The 19,484-nt window shown below is 43.8% G+C and overlaps 1 protein-coding gene across 3 annotated transcripts in view; it reads left to right on the top strand.

The window, feature by feature from the left end:
- Positions 1 to 19,484, top strand: part of MAGI2 (membrane associated guanylate kinase, WW and PDZ domain containing 2) — a 977,993-nt gene that overhangs the window by 887,948 nt on the left and 70,561 nt on the right. For all 3 annotated transcript variants that reach the window (XM_084811512.1, XM_084811513.1, XM_084811511.1), the window contains 3 exons: positions 11,095 to 11,280; positions 15,047 to 15,221; positions 18,812 to 19,052. In XM_084811512.1, coding sequence (XP_084667638.1) covers positions 11,095 to 11,280; positions 15,047 to 15,221; positions 18,812 to 19,052 — 602 coding nt within the window. The remainder of the gene's footprint in view (positions 1 to 11,094; positions 11,281 to 15,046; positions 15,222 to 18,811; positions 19,053 to 19,484) is intronic.

The raw sequence follows: 19,484 nt of genomic DNA, 5'->3' as shown, positions 1-19,484 counted from the left end.
AAAGAAAGGGTAGAATCAATATTTAAATGTGTTCAGTAAAAATGTTAATGTATTCACTGCAAGTCAGCTAAGAGTGCATTCATACCCTTTGAAAATACAGGTATGGAAAGAGAACAGTCTGTAATGTCAGGTCGGCATTGCTCCTGGTCTTATGTCGTTAAACAGAGTCCTGAAGTCTGATTTATAACTGGGAGAGCTGTCATTAAAAAGTACTACCCAAGAAATACCCACATAGAATATGCCTTCTCTTTACATGAGTTAAATTTGTTTGTAACGTGCTGGAAACAGTAATTCACTGAGGGCGATCCCCTCACAGCTCCCAGATGCCTGGTTCTCACCCCCATGGAAGCTTGCCAGAGAAGGAGGGTCTCTGCTGCACTTCAGTGCCACCCCTGCAGCCAGATGGTGGTACTACAATTTTGAGCTCAGCGGGGGTCAGGTGACTTAAGGGGCCAATAGGCTTCCACCTGCTTCTGTACAGCATCTGACTCTGACTTGCTTCCTCAGTCTCATTGGTCAGGCATAGATTTCAGCTGCTCTCAAGCTTCCTTTCCCTACTTACTCATTAGCCTTTTTTGATCAGCCACCTCTCCCCCTAACTCAACTACCTGCCTGCCTCCGGATTGCCAGCCTCCAGCATTCCCAATTCTTCCACTTCTTACCTGGTAATCTGATACAAAGCCCAGTCAAGCTTTGTCCAAGAATATAGATCAGGTCAGTGGCAGCCATGAGGAAGGAGGCCGAACCAGAGCATGTATACTGCAGTAGCCACTCCTTTGTTAGGGCCATAATAGCTAGAGCACTGTCTTGTCCATCAATAGATGTAATGGCCATCCACAATACAAATGGCCACCTACACAACAAATTTGACTTGGGCACATACAGCTTTCGCAGGAGCTTAGTGAAAAACTGCAGTCGCCAGATTGCACATAAGCAAAAGCTAAAGTGGGGAGGGGACATGAGTGTCCATGCAGGCCCTGCCCCCAGTGTCCCCACTAGCCTGGCTGCCTTCTAGAACTTTCTGCCTTCAGCACAAAGAGCTGCAGAGCTCCTGCAGTCAGGCAGGGTTCCTGATTGCAGGAACTTTGTAACTGCATTCAGCCAAATGCGCCTACAGAAAGAACCCTCTGCAGATATTAATGTTTAATGCACAAATATCTAGAAGGCAGCTGGGCATGCAGCGATGTTGGGGAGTGGGGCTTAGGTGCACTACCTGTGTGTCCAGCTCACCTGTTGTGTTTCCTGCCACTGATCTTGATAGTGCTTTAAAAGGATTAGGCACATTGAAGGAGGCTAGCCATGACTGGGGCCATGCTCAGAAGCAGTAGAATTCTGATCCTACAGACAAAAATATGGGAATATCATTGCCTTTATGTTCTGCTTGCACACTTCCAGAGCAATCTAACTCGCCACTCTTGGAAGCAGAATGTTTCCAAGCTGGACCTTAGTCTGATCGAGTGCAATGATTCTTACAGCCATCTGACAGATCCAGCATTCCATCCAAGTATCATTAGTGAAGGGGGGCACCAACCCCCTCCCCACATGTACATAAATAACCCCATACAGTTGTCCAAACCCTTTCCCCCAAAATCTATGGATACATGACAGTTGCCTTCCTCATTTCCAGGCCTGGATATAGGCCTAGCATGACAAAGACATCTTAATGTAACTGTGGCACAAAACTTTTGTTAGAAGAAACATAAGATGCATGGGGAACATCATGCTGTATTTTCTTACGTCTTGATCAGAAGGTAACTGCGTATGGTATCTTTGGGCTGCCCAAGAATGTCAGGAGTTTCCCTGGTGTGGGGATGTAGGGAAAAGACTGCAGGAGATATTGATAGTTGGCCTTGGATGGCTAAAATGCATCTGAAGGGAACAAGCTAACCTACTGCGTTACGTGTTCTTTCTCTCAATTAAATCAGGGCATGCTGGGTGTTAAAGCTGAATTAAAGCCCATGCACCTATGGAGAATTGAGGACACAATAACTATTCATGTGATCAGCCATGTAACATATTGAAAAAGGACAGCTGGCTCTGGAGGCTTCGTTTGGTTAGTTTAGGATCAGTTTCTGTTTACATTTAAAAAAAAATATTGCAAGAAGTTATTATCTGCCAGAAATATAGTAGATACAACAGAGGTTTGGATTTCTTCCCCCCTTTCACCTGATCACTTCTGACATTTACCTACTGTACAAGAAGAAATGTGAGAAAACAGGCAAGTGGCTTTTGACAAAATACAATCTCTCAACTGTTAAAGGAAATGCATAAGGAACAGATGAAAAAACACTGTACTTGTAAAAGTGAGAAACATTATTTGTCAGTGACACCAGCTTGTAATGATCAGCTCTTTCTGGGCGCATGCTGTGATATTAGCTGGAGCTCGGTATGGGTTTAGTGATTTTCTGTCAAGAGAAATAATTTTTGTTTAAAAAAGAGCAAGAAACAGAGAAAGGTGCCATGTTTTATTTGGTCCCCAGTGTTTTTTCTAGCTTTCTACATGGAGATGTGGAAACAAGACTATCGCCTTAATAATCAAATACTAGTGTTTTTTTTTAAAAAAAATTTGTTCAGTCAAACCATACAGAAATTGTGTACGGACTCCACTGAAGTGAATGGGGAATGCCCTCATATGCAGGGAGCTCCATGTGCACAAAAGAGCCTTCACATTCACAAGAGATAATTGGAGAATGGTCCTTGTCTTGTGATCATGGTATGATGCAGCTACCATACTGAAACTAAGCAAGTCTGGGGCTGGTCATTGGCCTGGAAGGGAGCCCACCTGGGAATCCCTATGTGCCCTGCCTTCTGTTCCGTGATGGACGAGAGGCAGAATATAAATGTACTAATTAGCAACATAGGAACCTGCCTTATACTGAGTCAGACTAGCCCTGTATTGTCGTCACTAACTGGCAGCGGCTCTCCAGGGTTTCAGGCAGGAGGTTTTCCAGGCCTATCTGGAGATGCTGGGGATTGAACCTGGGACTTTCTGTATGCAAAGCAGGTGCTCTGCCACTGAGCCACCACCCCTAAATACAGCTGCTTAGCTTTAACTTAAAGCAGGATATTTCACTGTTTCCATTGTTGAAAAATTTGTTGTTTTTTATTCGGTCAGTCGCTTCCAACTCTTCGTGACTTCATGGACCAGCCCACACCAGAGCTTCCTGTCGGCTGTCACCACCCCCAGCTCCCCCAAGGTCGAGTCCGTCACCTCCAGAAAAATCATGTTGAAAAATAAGTAGTAACATTTCAGCTGATCTGCCACATTTCAAAGCAGACTTTTGCTCTGACCTCTGATCAGAGTCCAGTGAACCCCTTTGACATACAAAAAGGCATAGCTCTGCCATGTATGTGTGGTGTGTGTGTGTGTGTGTGTGAGAGAGAGAGAGAGAGAGAGAGATTCCCTCCCCTTTAGTGATGCTCTACACACATTTCAAAAATTGCCTTTGAAGCTCCTCTGTATTTCAGAAGCAGCTTGAGATGCAGCAGGGACACAGGGAGTTAAGGTATGTGCTGTCAGGGAATGAAAGGATGAAATCCCTTGGGGCCCGCAGAACTAACTACAAACTTGTCTAAATTGGAGTCCATGCCTGTAGTTGACAGCTCAGATAACTAGAAACCAAGGGTCCTGTATGCTATGGAAAGGCTGCAGGAGACCTGACTAATAAAGAAAAGTGATTCATTAGCATTGTGCTAATGATATATGCACTAAGGGTGCAATCTATGGGGTAGTCATCCGCCTCCAAACTCGGAGGCAACCGACTCCAATGCAGGGTGAGTGGAGCGCAGAGGGGATCCTCTCCTCCATGCTCCAGCTACCCTACACTTGCAGCTGGACAGCCAATTTCGGCTGTCTAGCTGGGCCAGCTCAGAGGGCGGGGGGAGGCCAGACAGTGCATAGGAAGCATTGTACTGGAGCTTCCACCCTTCCCTCCCTGCCCCAAGGAACACCCCCTTTTACCCTGCTCCGCGCTGGTCTTCTGAGCGCAGAACCAGGGACAAACTGCGCCACCTATGAGATGGCAGGGGAGAGGGCAGGGAGGCGGTTTTCTGGGAACTGATCTTGAAGTGCTGGTTCCCAGGTTGGTTCCCAGAAAACGAAAAATCCTGTGACTGTCTAGCTGCTGTCTAGCAGCCATAGGATTGCGCCCTAAGCAACTGATAGTATTTGAGAATGTAATTCAACACCCTCAGTATTCCACCCATTCAAAATGTGGAGGGAGGTACATGGTATATTTCTCCAGTGACTTTAGACCATTTCCAAATGCTTGGGCTTGTTCAAAGGGTTGTATCCAGTGGTGTCATTCTGCTAGTGCAAATGATGTCACAGTAGCAGAAACCAAGTTCTGAACTATGCCCAAAGTACAATCTAACTAAAGTTCCTCTTGTGCAAAGAGTTGCACAACTGCTTGCAGGTCTTAGGTTTACAAAGAGGTCCACTAGGACTTGTGCAACTGCTTGCACAACAAGAAAAATCAATCAAATTTGCTGATCAAATTTGCAGATGACAAAAAAGCTGATCAAATTTGCAGATGACACAAAATTGATAGCTAATTGATTAGCGGGATAGCTAATACTTTGGAAGACAGAAACAAAATTCAAAGTGATCTGGATAGACTGGAGCGCTGGGCAGAAAACAACAGAATGACATTTAATAGGGATAAATGCCAAGTTCTGCACCTAGGAAAAAGAAACCAAATGCACAGTTACAAGATGGGGGATACGTGGCTCAACAACATGACAAGCGAGAAGGATCTTGGAATTGTTGTCTATCACAAGCTGAATATGAGCCAACCATGTGATGTGGCTGCAAAAAAGGCCAGTGCTCTTTTGGGCTGCATTAATAGAAGCATAGCTTCCAAATCCAGGGAAGTACTAGTTCCCCTCTACTCAGCACTGCTTAGGCCTCATCTGGAGTACTGTGTCCAGTTCTGGGCACCACACTTTAAGAAGGATGCAGACAAACTGGAGAGGGTTCAGAGGAGGGCAACAAAGATGATCAGGGGACTGGAAACAAAGCCCTATGACGAGAGACTGAAAGAACTGGGCATATCTAGCCTTAAGAAGAGAAGACTGAGGGGAGATAGGATAGCGCCCTTCAAGTCCTTGAAAGGTTGTCACAGAGAGGAAGGCCAGGATCTCTTCTCGATCATCTCAGAGTGCAGGACACGGAATCATGGGCTCAAGTGACAGGAAGCCAGATTCCGGCTGAACATCAGGAAAAACTTCCTGACTGTTAGAGCAATACGACAATGGAACCAATTGCCTAGGGAGGTGGTGGGCTCTCCCACACTGGAGGCGTTCAAGATGAAGCTGGACAGCCATCTGTCAGGGATGCTCTGACTTGGATTCCTGCATTGAGCAGGGGTTGGACTCGATGGCCTTGTAGGCCCTTTCCAACCCTTCTATGATTCTCTGAAAAGGCACTAGCACAGCAATTTGTTTCTGCTCATAGTACATTGGATTTTAGGCCCAAGAATTAAAGACTTCCCCTGTGTAAAAGCTAACATGAAAAGGCTAGGCTAGACATTTTCTCCCTGATCCATTTGTTTTCTGTATGGAGGGGATCGTTGTTGTTTTTAAAGCTTTATACATTTTTAAAATGAGAACAAGTAGCAGTAAGCAAATTACAGTATAAATGAGTTTGAGACTACACATGGCACACAGTTGGGTGTATGTTTCCCCTATGTTTGCTTCTTACCACATGCCCTTTTGTAGTGGTCAGGTTTTACACAACCTTTTTAATCCATAACAGGACAGGACAGGACAAAGGCAGCCCAGGAGGACTAGAATTTGGGGCTACTACACGGCATCACCTATCCAGTAAATCTGCTATAAGTCCGATGCCAGAGTGAATCAATTACCCTTTTGTTAAACTAACAGACTGTTCTTTTCCTTTAAATCTAATAATTTGCACATGTCCAGACAGTCTTGCAAATGTCCAGACTGCACTTCCTTAAATATGCCTGCACAATGAAGTGGTTTATTGGAAACCAGAACATTAAATCAAATTACAATTTGCTTAATTAAAAGTGCTTCTACTAGTAAAGCACTAGAAATTAATGAGGAGGAGTTAATTCTATGCTAAAAGCCATGTATTCGTGATCTTGTTGCTAGGAGAAAACACTACGAAAGCACTTTTTGTTCAAAAGAAGTTGTTCATCAGCAAGTTTAAGAAGCTGTATGTGATACTGGTTTGAAAGGTGTTCCTGGGGTAGGGAAATTATGGCAAAAGGACAGAGATTCTTGCAACTTAACACTTCCATTTAAAGCTAACATTTAATATCAAATGGTTTTAAACTCTGCTAATGTAAAAATGGATGAGCTTAAAAATGAGGTTCAAACTTATTTTACTGCTCTAGGGTTGGATCCAAAATTTCCGTTCCACCAAAGAAATGAGGCTGAGGAAGGGAACTTTTGAATCCAAACCGTCATGATCCAACTTCTGTCCTGGTGAAAGGGGGGCCATGGGTCAGTGGTAGAGCACATGCTTGGAATGTAGAATGTCCCAGGTTCAACCCCCAGTGAGAGGGACAAATGATCTAACTCAGTACAAGGTAGCTTCATATGTTCCTATCTTCAGTGGTTCTAAGGTGTTTTTCTTTACATACTAAGGACAAAGGTACAATCCTGTTGTGCCTACACATGGAAAACAGCATGTGGATGAGATAGAAGGTGGTGTAGTCCTTCCTTCCCCTGCTGGGTCACTGCTATGCAGGGCTGCCACACTATTGCTGGGTGCTATGTAGAGCATTGCAGCCAGCCAGTATATTCCAAGCCGAGTCTTTCTATGGCTCCACTGAGAGCATCTACCAACATCACCTGGGACAAAGGATATCAGAAAATGCAGGAGGTGGACTGCATGCAGAGCCCTGGCGGATGGGTGGGAGGGATGAGCTGCTTGATGCTCCCTGGTTTTGTTACAAATGAACTGAGAAGCCATAAGGATACATGAAAGTCAAGCACTTAGGTCTAACTTTGCAAAAATCCAGCTTGCCAGAAAACCTGTATCTTTACTGGACTCACAGATCATGAAATGTATCTTTACTGGACTCACAGATCTAGTCACTTGACTCAACGATAAAAAATACTCACTGGCCTTCCTGTTCTGAAAGGAAAGCATTATATCCTTGCAGATGCTGGTGACATGGCATTTTTTGTGTGTGCTAAAGCAGAGTGTTCAGTATAATAATGAATTCATTCAACAATGGCGATTTGCTGACCATCAAGGCTAAAGATGTTTTCACACATGACCCTTGTAATTATTTTTGCATTCTTGGCATTTCTATAATGTGACTATAAAACCTATGTTGGCCCGAATGTACATTTGATTTTAAACTGGTAGCCTAGCCTTCCACTTTCTACCAGGGTTCACAAGTGCCCACAAAACAGAGCAGGAGAGACGGAGGGATAGCTTTAGTATCCTGTAAGAAAACACCCTCAATTTGGCAGCAAAGTTGTAAAAATTGCCTGGAATGCCAAGCAGTGTGAGTATGTGTATTTCCCATAGTTGCCTGTGGGGAAAGCTCCACTCCTTGTGCATACATGGAGCCCCGCGACACACACATTTTCACAGGCAATGGTGTGGCAAACATGCGCACTGATGGGCCATGTCTATGCTCAGACAAAAGAACACACTATGGCACAGCTCTGAGCTGATCTCTTTGAACAGCAGCAATTCCCACCCCAACCTCACACAACAAAATACAGTGAAACCTTTAGCAGACTCCCCCGACAGGGGCATGCGTACGCTGGATTGTCAAATGGTATTTGAGATTCTGAACACTGTTCTTTGTCGGCAAAGGAGCTTACATTCACCCACAGTGCTCACAAGTGAGTCACGTCATACAAATGTGTTACCATGGAAAGATGAGCGGATTAGACGTAGCATCTGATATGTTGATGCTACAAGGATTAAAAATAAATACAAGGCTGTTTTATCTGGACGTTTGGCCATTCCATGTGTTATGTTTTGGCTGCGTGTGACTACTTAAAACGTAGTTTGAAAGATTTAACAACTGCTCTCTGGTGTCTTTCAGAGTTTAAAACTATGGTTGGCATTTAAATGTGAAACTGGCAACATCCAAAAAATGGCATGAGAAAACGGTCTCCCAAACACTAAGTGATTGCAGTGATTCATCATGTTGTATGCGTATTATGTTCTGCACTGAATTTTGGTACTAAAATCTTATTGTTGCCATTTAAATATATCTAGTTTTATTCCTCGAAGTAGCCTAAGATATTTCAGCCCTGTACCATGTACATTGGGCCTTTTCAGTGATCTCTGCAATTAACTGCAGTGATCTCTGCAGGTAATTTTTAAAAATCTTAAGTAAGTATGCACAGGCATTATTGCAGTGATTTTTAACTTGAATGTTTTGTTTAATATGTGTTATTGTCCCGTTCTTCTTTTGGTTTAGCCCCCGAAGAAGGCCCAAAAGTAGTGCAGGGCTACTTCAAGGAATAAAACTTTTTTTTTTTTCAACATCCTGAAACTTTGTCTCTTTTTTTCCATTGGGTTATTTTAGATCTTCTCCAGTTCTGTTTGACCCTCATTGCCATTTAAAGCCAAAGACTGTTTTTTCTGAAACATATGGCAGCTGAGGCACATATTGTTATGAATTAAAATGGGAGGCACACTTCACACTTCAATGCCAAAATTAAACCTTTGAGGCTGCAGGAGCATGAATAACCCAAGTTCACAGGAGCCCACTCCATGTTTTTCTGTAGCCCTATTTGAACAACAATTCTAGGTACACTGAGGGGTGAAAAGTTATGTCTCATTTTTGTCACAAAGTTCCCATATGATTAGCAGCTTGCTGAGCTATACACTTTGGATTGTATCCAATATATTTGTATATTGTATATATATACACTTTGGATTGTATCCAGTGTTAGCCGTAGACTCATGGAAATGAAGGAGACCTAAGTCAGTCATGACTAATTTAAGTCCCATTTATTTCAATGGTTCTACTCTAAGCAGGACTAACATTAGATGCAACCCAAAATAACTTAAGAAATTGCATGTACACATAGTCTCTGTTCAGAGGGTCAGCTGAATGCACAAAGGTTGCAGGGGGGTGGACACAATTGTGATCCCCCCATCCTCTTGCTTTATGTCACAAAATCATTGTCTGGATAGAGCTAGAATGAATGTTCTGAGCGTGCCTGCTGAAGAAGTGGGTTTAGGGGCAGGTGACCCAGGGAATTGCCTGGGGCATTGAGAATAATCCACCAAACAGCTGAAAAAATGGTACAAACAGTTCATCTTTACTTGCAAAGCTGGAAACATTTATGTCCATGCCTATTCAACAAACAGTGTGCATGCAATTGATTGTGATGAGATCCACATGTGTGAAGTGATCATATTATATCATGGGGATAAATTGTATCAGCAGATTATGCCTTGAAATCATCAAATGGGCTACCAACTAAATAATCATGGAAAGAGGCAAGCACAGAACAGTGGCTTGGAGAAGAGATACAACAAGCAGCCTTCCCTGAGGAGAGGCAGTTCTGCTGTGTCTTTGCATCTGGAATGACTGAATAATCTACTCCTACTAGTTGCAGCGGCAGAACTGACACCAGGGGTTGGTATCCCTGGGCATACCCCAACTGCTGATCCCCAGAGATCCTTTTCCTTGCTGTTCTTGACTGTTTATCTGCCATCTCCAAGTGTGTAAGCCAGGCCAGGAGCAAGAAGGAGGCGGGGGGGAGGGGAGAATGAAAAGCAGTATAGAAATGTTCTTAAATAAATAAATAAGGAGGAGGGGCCACCCCACTTGCCTTGAACTTTCTTGTGGGAAACTGTGTAATTGGGTTCAGATGGAGAGGGCAAGCCAAGGGGCATTGGGAAGAGTGGAGAAGAGGAAGGCCTATTAAGGTCATCTTGCCCAAATGTCCCTCTAAAATTCAGAGCTGACTCTGTGTGGCAGAATGACCCACTCCCAGTGGAGGTTGCTGGGAAGGAGGCAAAGCCAAAGTAGTGAACCAGCAGACACATAGCAGGGACTTTCCTCTCTGGACAGGTGCTGTGGCCTAATTTAATTGATTTCTCAGAGCACACTAGCATGTCCTCACAAACAGTCTGGGAATTACTAGACGAAGTAGCAGATGACCCTAACCCACTTTTACAGCCTTGAGGAGCGCAGGCTTACCGCCTCTACCTTCAGTCTTCTTTGGATTCCTAAACCTAGGACATGAGTGAGAGTTATAGTTCTCGACTTCAATGTTGCAGTAATTTGCCCCAACCCAGAGATCCCTGCATGCTCAAATCAGCCGGCACATTTCCTAACACTGAGCTAAAAGAAGAATGTATCTCTCCATCATACCAGCTAGCAGATCATCCTCAGTGCATGCACACACACACACACACCTCCAGAATGGATTATTAGATCCAGGTGATTGTCTGCATTTAGCTTTGTTTTTTGGAGGACTCACTTAAATGTATTCATAAAGCAAGAGCGTGTTTGGCCTAATGACTACTATGACGGTGCTCTCTCACAGTCTTGGGACATATGCATTGAGCTCAAGGATCTCTTGGCTTCTCATTTTCCAGTGGCTGAGCTCTGAGTTAAACCTTATGTGGGCAGGCAAAAAGAAATTACCCACGTAGTGTTGCAATTGTCCAGCTGGCACTAGGTTGCCTATCCCTGATTTAACAGATGTTTGAATCTTTTCCCTTCCAATTCAGCTTCAATCAAGTAATGGCAAAGGTATGAGTGTAGGGAAAGAATGACATTTTCTCCACGTTGAGAGAAGACTCATTCAAAATGAATGGCATGGCTTCCAAAGTGACTGTTGATACTCTACCTTGTTATCAGCATTAGCTCCAATAACACTGATTTAGCAGCTGAGTTTTTGAACAGAAACCCTAGCATGCTGAAGATGGAAGCTTGTATGTGAGTGAAAGAGAGTGGGGAGAGAAAGAGAGGCTGTATATGGCAGCCACGTACAGAGCACGGTAAGATGGTCTAGACATTTTCCAGTGGAAGCCATTTCACCTATATCTAAACATTTGTTTGCTTGCTTATGCCTACCACATTGTGTTGACTGTAGACTCATGCTAATTATGTGTGTATTTTTCTTTTCTAGCTGTACCCCATAAAATAGGCCGGATAATTGATGGAAGTCCTGCTGATCGCTGTGCAAAACTAAAAGTCGGAGACCGGATCTTAGCTGTGAATGGCCAGTCTATTATTAACATGCCTCATGCAGATATTGTGAAGCTAATTAAAGATGCTGGTCTTAGTGTAACTCTTCGCATCATTCCTCAGGAGGGTAAGTAATTGACCCTTAAAACCCAGGAGGAAAATAGAAGTAGCAACCAATTAATGCGAACTGCACCCCTGGGAAAGTTAGGGAGTTTTTTATATGTGCAGCCAGTGTGTGGTATGATATGAATGTTATTGCTGCATCCCCGCAGATCTTGCTAGAACAGCTTCAAAAACACTTCAGATGGCAAAAGTATATTTGAACCACCAGGAAGAGCCTTGATGAAGTACTTCAGGGTCTGTTCCTTTGCCTCGTGGGAGAACTAACATTATACAGCGGTTGGAAATAATCACTAACAGCCCCTGTTCCATCCTCACCCCATTTTACATAATTGCAACTCCATTGACGTCACCTAATTTGCTTGGTTTTTTTCCCAACTGTGCAATTGAGAAGAGACTCAAAACCACAGGAGTTCTAGCGGAATGACTTTTGAGCTTGAGAAACTTTTTCCTCCAGTGGTTTTGCGTCTTGTGCACTTGTTTCTGTTTGAGCCCAGTGTAAATTTGAAATTCTGTCCACGGTGTGAGGACAGAATTCTGATTTGAGGATGTTGAGTCTTAATTTCACCTTTCAGATTTCAGGTTGAGTCTTGAAGTCACCTCACAGGCCAGAAGGGCATAAATTCTTCCTCCCTCCCCACTAGAAGTACACTCACCTCACAGGCCAGAAGGGCAAAGTCACCTCACAAAGGCACCTTAAAGTCACCTCACAGGCCAGGCCAGAAAGGCATAAATTCTTCTTCCCTCTCCACTAGAAGTATGGCTTGTTGCAGATTTTTCCTCTCAGGTTCTAAGTTTGTCTTTGTTGTTGTTGAGAGAAAATAAATCAGTGTGAAACATTAGTCATGACTTGAGTCCCATTGAGTTCAGTGGAAACAAAGTTCAGCTAGAACAAGATGGCTCCCCCATTCATTCCATTATCAAAAGCTGACTCTACAGGCAATTGAATCTTTCTTTAACACTGGAGATGCTGGAACATCTCTCATCACACCTGAAGTAACAAGGCACAGAGCAGGCTGCTGGGCACAGAGCTGTCTCCTCCAACAGTTTGCCGCCACTTCCCAGCGTCTGCTGCCTATAGTGAATCCCTCACTCTGCCTAATGTTAGGGCTGACCCTGCATCTGAGCTGACAGGTTTTGGGGTCCCACAGCAAATTATCAGCTTATTATTATATTTTTACCATGGTGGGGCTGCTATCTGGATTTTTTTTTGCCTTGGGTACAATATCTCTGGATGTCCCCACTGATAAATCACAATAATTGGTCTTTTCTTATTTAAGAAAACTTAACTTTTAAGAAGAGTGTGGTCACTGAGGGCGGAAGGGGGCACCAGAAACTACAGGAGGCATATCTTACACTCATCATGTCATCAGCAACCCAGTGCCCCTCCCCTACCCAGTGCCCAGATTTTGGTATTGATAGCTACGGGCCTTTGCTGAGATTAAAAATGACTGCAAACTGTGCACGAGATAATGGAGAAAAACAGAGATTTCTGACTGACCGTCTATCTACAAATCAATCAATATTTGGTGTGAGCATTCTGTTCTTACAGTCCCAGGGCTAGCAGATGAGTTCTGGTGCATTTAGTAGTCTGCGTAGCTTTACATCCCAGTAGCACAGTACTAACAGACTAGATATGTTGAATACACAAGGACTGTGGTTCTGTATGCTGGATGGATAACTCTTCTGCTTCACAGGACCCTTCCCCCTACCAAATTGAAAATGCTTTAGCATTAAAAATAACATTATATCATATATACTCTTAAGGAGCGCCTCCAGCAACACCAGACAGGCCGCTTAACAAGATCAGCCTCGGATGGCCTTCTCTCTGTCCCATCAGCCAGGACAGCTAGACTGGTGGGGACGAGGGAGAGGGCCTTTTCTGTGGTGGCCCCCACTCTGTGGAACTCCCTCCCTAGGGAACTCCGTCATGCCCCCTCTTTAATGAGCTTCCGCTGTGCATTAAAAACGTGGTTGTTCAGGCAGGCATTTGGGGTGGGTTAGGGTATTTAAAAAAAAAAAATTATGGTAAAATTTTATTGTTTTAAATTGTTTTATGGCGGGTTGTACATCGCCCAGAGTGGCTGGGTGACCAGTCAGATGGGCAATTAATAAATTTAATAAATAAATAAATAAATATGCACGCTTTAAAAGGGTGAGAGGTGCCAGTCCTCCTTTTATATGAGAGCTCACCTAAGAGGGATGGTCTTGTTCAGTAATGGCAATTTTTAAACTGAAATTGATTTAGGATAAGTGAAGGAGCAACATCAATCTAATCTATATATTTCTGTCTGGCTGTCTAATCTCTCTCATTGCACCCTATCCAATAGACTCAAAATAGGCAATAGCAATTGTACAGTAATAGAAGGATAGATCTTTGTCCTAAGGTGGCTTGCAACTTAAATAGAGCATGAATAATGGAAGAAGGAGGGCCTAGAAAAACAACAAGAGTCTTGTGGCACCTTAAAAACTAACACTTTCTGTTAGGAAGTCAGACATTGACTGTAGCATAAGCTTTTCAGAAATCAGCCTAGGAAAAGAGAGGTTAGTTTTCACATAACACTAACCTATGGTTTATTTAATCCATGGTTTGTTGCTGTACCTAGGGTTTGTCTGGTAGACAATCGAACAAATGGTGGTTTGTTTTCTCAATCCCTTGGTTGCTTACTTCCTTCTCCCACTTTCTCCCTGTATACCAAGTGCTTTTGGAGTACTGTAGTACTGGCATGTAGTGTCGCTGGGTGTTTTTTTACTGCTCTTGTCCGCTGCCTCTGTAGCTTGAAGAAGCAACCCATGAACAACCCAGAGTCCGCAACCAAACAACAAACCATGGGTTCTCTTTCTGGGTTGTTCATGGTTAACAAATCATGGTTTGTTAGCACAGCTGAGTTCACACATCACAACAAGCTAGTATTCAGCAATCTACACTATAAGTTAGTGTTATGTGTGAACCAGGCCAGAATATTTTGAAGAGTACTTTATAAATTACCCCACTCACCTCCACTCATTCAGATGTACTGGTTCTGTCCTTTTCTCGCACCCTCACCTTATCGCAGAGTAAATTAGGATGCAGTACTATGCACCCTACTCACCCTTACACAGTGGGAAGTCTTAATTAGCATTCCCAGGCTCAAATAGGTCCATTAGTCCTTGAAATCAGATCTCAGATGTTCATCTGACCTAACCATTATCCATGGCCAAATTGTTTGCATCAAAGCAAGATTTCTCTCTTTCTCTTTCCCTCTGTTACCATTTCTTACCCCCTTCGCTATCACCTTCCATCCTTACTACATCTTGCTCCAAGGGGCAACTGGTCCAGTTTGAAACCTTGCATGAGCCTGGTGAGATCTACCCAAGTTGTCTTTCATTTGATACTGCTGTGCTCACATTTTAGACATGTGGGCCTCAGACATTTAAAGTTTAAGCTTCATCGCTTTATCAGTTCTCACAGCGGGGACTTTCCTAATATCACTGTTTCTCTCTGCCCTTCAAAGGAACTATGAGAAACAGAACTTGTGTGTTGGTTCCAACTAGGTTTTAAATAACATGTATATCTGCAGGAATTGGATGAGATTTCAAAGCCCAGAGACTATCAAATGAACCCTACTGAATTCAGGTGTCTCATAATCTAATTACAATCCAAGATAATAAAAGCATTGAAACAGAAATGGTCTGAGGTGGGGTATGTCAGAGCAATAATTGCCTCATTTTGCCATTTACTTCGAATGCCATTTGGTGACAAGGCCTCTAATCTCCAGTGTTCCATTACGCAGAGCTGAACAGCCCAGCTTCCGCACCCAGCTCAGAGAAACAGAGCCCCATGGCACAACAGCACAGCCCAATGGCTCAGCAAAGTCCCCTATCACAGCAGAGCCCCGTAGCACAACAGAGCCCCGTAGCACAGCCGGCACCTCCACAGCCACTCCAATCTCAAGGACATGAAAACAGGTAAGGAAAGAACAGCTGGTACAGTGTCCTGTCTCCTCTAGCTATATGATACAACACCAGGATTCCCTAAGAGTGGATTTGGAGGCCTTGTTGGGGAGTGGAGAGAGGAGCCCAGATGTATTTTGGCTTGGATCCAGAATAGATTCTGTATTTGGATTTTGTTTGCAAAAGAGGCTATGATCCAGCAGAGGCTCCCATTCATGGGAGGGGAGGCAATTTCCACCAATTCTTTCTTCTCCCTGCAGCCTCCCATACCACCTCCCAAGCTGTCCTGGAGGATCTTATAACTCTCCAGAACAGATGTTGGGAGGCCACAGTAGGAAGGAGAAAACAAACATCTCTCCCCCCCACCCCCAGCTTTTCATGTGAGGGCATATTCTGTGGCCAGAACTCTTAAGGCAGGATCTCTGGATCCAACTCTTTTTGTTAATGAAAGCGTACATAATTTCATGCTTACTTCCCCAACAGTCTTTGTGGCAATGTGGTACGAGGAGGAGTTACTCATTGTAGATGATATGGCTACAAAAATACTGTAAGAGAAGTTGTAGCCTATGTTATAATTGCGAACTTTTTCACTTGGCATCTTTCGACATCGTATTGTTGCCCTTTTACATGGTAAGAATTATTGAGGTACTGACCCCAAAGGATATAATCACTAGCTACGATGCCCTCAATAGAAAATGAGCAGATTCATGACAATATAACTTGTATTTTTACCATAGTATTCCAAGAATACCTTATTGTGTGAAAAATGATGGACAAAAATTTTGTTGAGTGACTTTACCACATCAAAAGTGGTCGTGAAGGTTGGATCTGTTATGGCTACGGTGTTGTTCCATCTTTTTAATCTTAAAACGCTTTCACCCTCATGATATGCACAAACCACTATTATAAATCAGTTTCTTAAGCAAAAGAACAACTATCTTTGTTCACAGCAGATCCTTTTACTCCGAATCATTTCTCCATGTTAGTTACCACCACTATCCTTTCCCCCCGCTCTCTCATTCATGGGCATAAGTACAAAAGTTCTACCTTAAAAGATATTATCAGTTTAAAACTTCTATGACCATCTTGTATTTTCCAGGCAATTCTATTCTGTCCTTGGATTAACTTTTGTCTTGTAAAATGTGACTGAATACATTATCATTATACCCACTTCACATCATTGATTTACCAATGTACCTCATCCAGACCTTGACCCAATAGCAAATGACAGTTTCAAAGTTTCTACACTGTGTTATAAAAGGACTAATTAGCTGTGGTTCAAGTACAATGCCCTATGGATCATTTTTATTTAACACCCCTACAATATTTAGACTGCAATTCTAAACACACTTCCCTGGAGAAGTAACTTCCATTGAAATCATGGGGGCTTACTTTCATGGAAGGATGCCAATGATCCAAAATATTTATAAGCCCGGGCTCCAATGAGCTGTAGGTGGGTCCAGTAAGAGTTTAACATTTTTAATAGTGGTTATACTTTTTGAATAGCAGACCTCCCTGAGCCTTAGGGCAAATTGCTTTTGAAACTCTTCAGTTTCAAGAAGTTCCAGGGAATGACCTGAAGGCACAAGAAACATCAACCTTGCTGAAGCTAAGCAGGCCTGAGTCAAGATGGGAAACTACCTGGCAACCTTATGTATACCTGGAGTAACATGATGGAAGAAAGGTGGGGCATACATGTGAAATATAAATAAAAACTGTGTCATGAAGGAGAAACTGTTAGAGAAACACTGTTAGAGAAACACAAATCCAGAACTTCCTTAGGATCTTTGGATCTTGGCATTGAAGGGAGGTAGACAGCTGGATTTCTAGGGGCTCAATCTGCCCCCAGGGTCTTCCTGCCTATTCCCCAGCATACTCCATGGTCATAAGAATCCTCTTCCTTTACCCACTCACTAAGAATGAGTCAGTGGGCAAAGCAAGTCTTACTGGCCCTTGCTTAATTCTACATCTAACCCCTGTTAAAATTTAATCATCAACCAGGGCTATAGAATTTCTCTTTTTTTCCCCTCTCTTTAAATTTTGCTGGATGAAAAATGTCCATCATGCTTAAATATTATCTATCCCTATCTCTTCAGTAATACCATAGTTTACTGTATTCAAACCAGTATTTACAAATCCCACTGGACCAGCTATGCCCACTAATATATACAGGTCTCGCATAGCTCTTTTTGACAAAAGTAATATGAATTCCTCAAACGTCTACAGGGAAGTTTGCCTGGTACATTTCTGGAAATTCTGGTAAGACTCCTCAGTAAAGGCTGCAAGCCTATACCCATTTACCTGGGACTGGGCCCCATTGAGTTCAATGGATGTAATTCTGAGTAGGCATGTATAGGACTGCGCTGTAATAGTATACATATTTACATAGGCAGCAAATATGTAGCAGTGTTTACCTGTGTGCATAATCACCTTGTTTCTGGGTAGTTCTTTTCTGATATATATTCCTGCTTTCTGACCTTAGTACATAGGTGGCCAGTCTGTGGCACAAGTGACTTACGTCAGCCTCCAGATACGTTGGACTGCAACTCGCATCATCCCCAGCCAGCATGGCCATTGAAGTCCAACATATTTGGAGGACACCAGGCCAGGGAAGGCTGACTTAGGCAGGAATGACCTGTGGCACACTTGTGCGGGTGCATCCACTCAGGTTTGCCATCCTGCCTGCTTCTCCAGTGCTGGACTTCTGCCTGTGCTCTGTGGCAGTAACAGCAACACGTGACCAAGACAGCAGAGGCAGCAGCCAGTGAGGCAGTTTGTCGAGAGGAAAGCCTGTCCTTCCTGGCAACTGTTGGGAAGTGTTGGTGGAGTCAGGGGTCATCGCTGGCCATGGGTGGTTGCTATGCAAGCGCACAACTGCTGAGTGGCTCATTGCCACTGGCACAGGCCACAGATGACAGTAATGGCTGCTAGCCAGTCAGCAACCATACACTTCCGCTGTGCTGATTGAGCAAGGCTGTTCCAGCTGTGTTCCAGCTGTTCTTGGGAAGGAGAAAATTTTATTTATTTATTTATTTATTGCATTTATACCCTGCCTTTTTTCCTCTTGCAAGGAACCCAAGGCGGCTGACATTATCCTCCTCCTCTCCATTTTATCCTCACAACAACAACCCTGTGAGGTAGGTTGGGCTGAGAGTCTGTGCCTGGCCCAAAGTCACCCAGTGAGCTTCCATGGCCGAGTGGGGACTAGAACCCGGATCTCCCGGCTCCTAGTCCGACACTCTCGCCACTACACCACACTGGCTGTCTTTTCCATCTTCGAATGCCCCAGAACAGCAGTGCGTGATTCCCACCCCGAACTGGCTCACAGGCTGCTGCTCATGGGGCATGGTGGAGTGGCCCTGCCTCGCTCCAGACACTGCTGCCTTACGAACAACAGGTCACATTCTCTCTTTCACAGGAAGTGCCCTCTGAACATGTGTCTGCTTTCCCCCTGCTAATTAAATACCATAAATGTTACTTAGTGTTACAGTCCAGCAGTATGCTTTTCATTCCTTGGGACGTATTTAGCATCTACCAGTTCTTGCTTTTAAAATAAATAAAGCACTGTTAAGCTTCCAATTATATGACTATTCTTTATTACTTAGTTATAGGTCAGAGGTAAAAGCACGGCAGGATGTGAAACCCGACATCCGGCAACCTCCATTTACAGACTATAGGCAGCCTTCAACGGATTATAGGCAGCCTCCATTAGACTACAGGCATCCTCCAGTATTGGATTACCAGCAACCACCACCTCTGGACTACAGGCAGCCCCCTTTGATAGACTACAGGCAACATTCTCCTGACACCAGGCAATACCCCTTATCAGATTACAGACAGCCCCAGGTACTTGTTTATTTGTACATATAGTTTTTATAGTGCTTGTCCATGAAACCATACCCAAAGCGGTGTGCAATGAATGTCATATTTCTGTCTGCTAACATTAAATTGAAAACCCAAACCGAGTGTTACTACATTTTTTTCGGTCACAAACCGGGTCGGGTGTGTACAGCTCAATGGTGGAGCAATGCTTTGCATGCAGAAAGTCCCAGGTTCAATTCCCAGCATCTCCAGTTAAAAGGAGGTGATGGAAAAGACCTCTGCTAAGACCCTGAAAAGCTGCTTCCAGTTAGAGTAGACCACGAGTGGGCAATTTGTGGCCCTCCAGTTGTTTTGGCCTACAACTCCCCCCAGCCCTAGCCAGCATAGCTGATGGTGAGGGATCATGGGAGTTGTAGGCCAACAACAGTTGGAGGACCACAAGTTGATCACCCCTGG

The sequence above is a fragment of the Heloderma suspectum genome, chromosome 7, assembly GCF_057233095.1.
Source record: "Heloderma suspectum isolate Gila_16-S chromosome 7, 16-S_ref, whole genome shotgun sequence".
Lineage (NCBI taxonomy): Eukaryota > Metazoa > Chordata > Lepidosauria > Squamata > Helodermatidae > Heloderma > Heloderma suspectum.
Note: the sequence above shows the minus strand (reverse complement) of the source record. Positions and strands in the feature narration are given on the sequence as shown.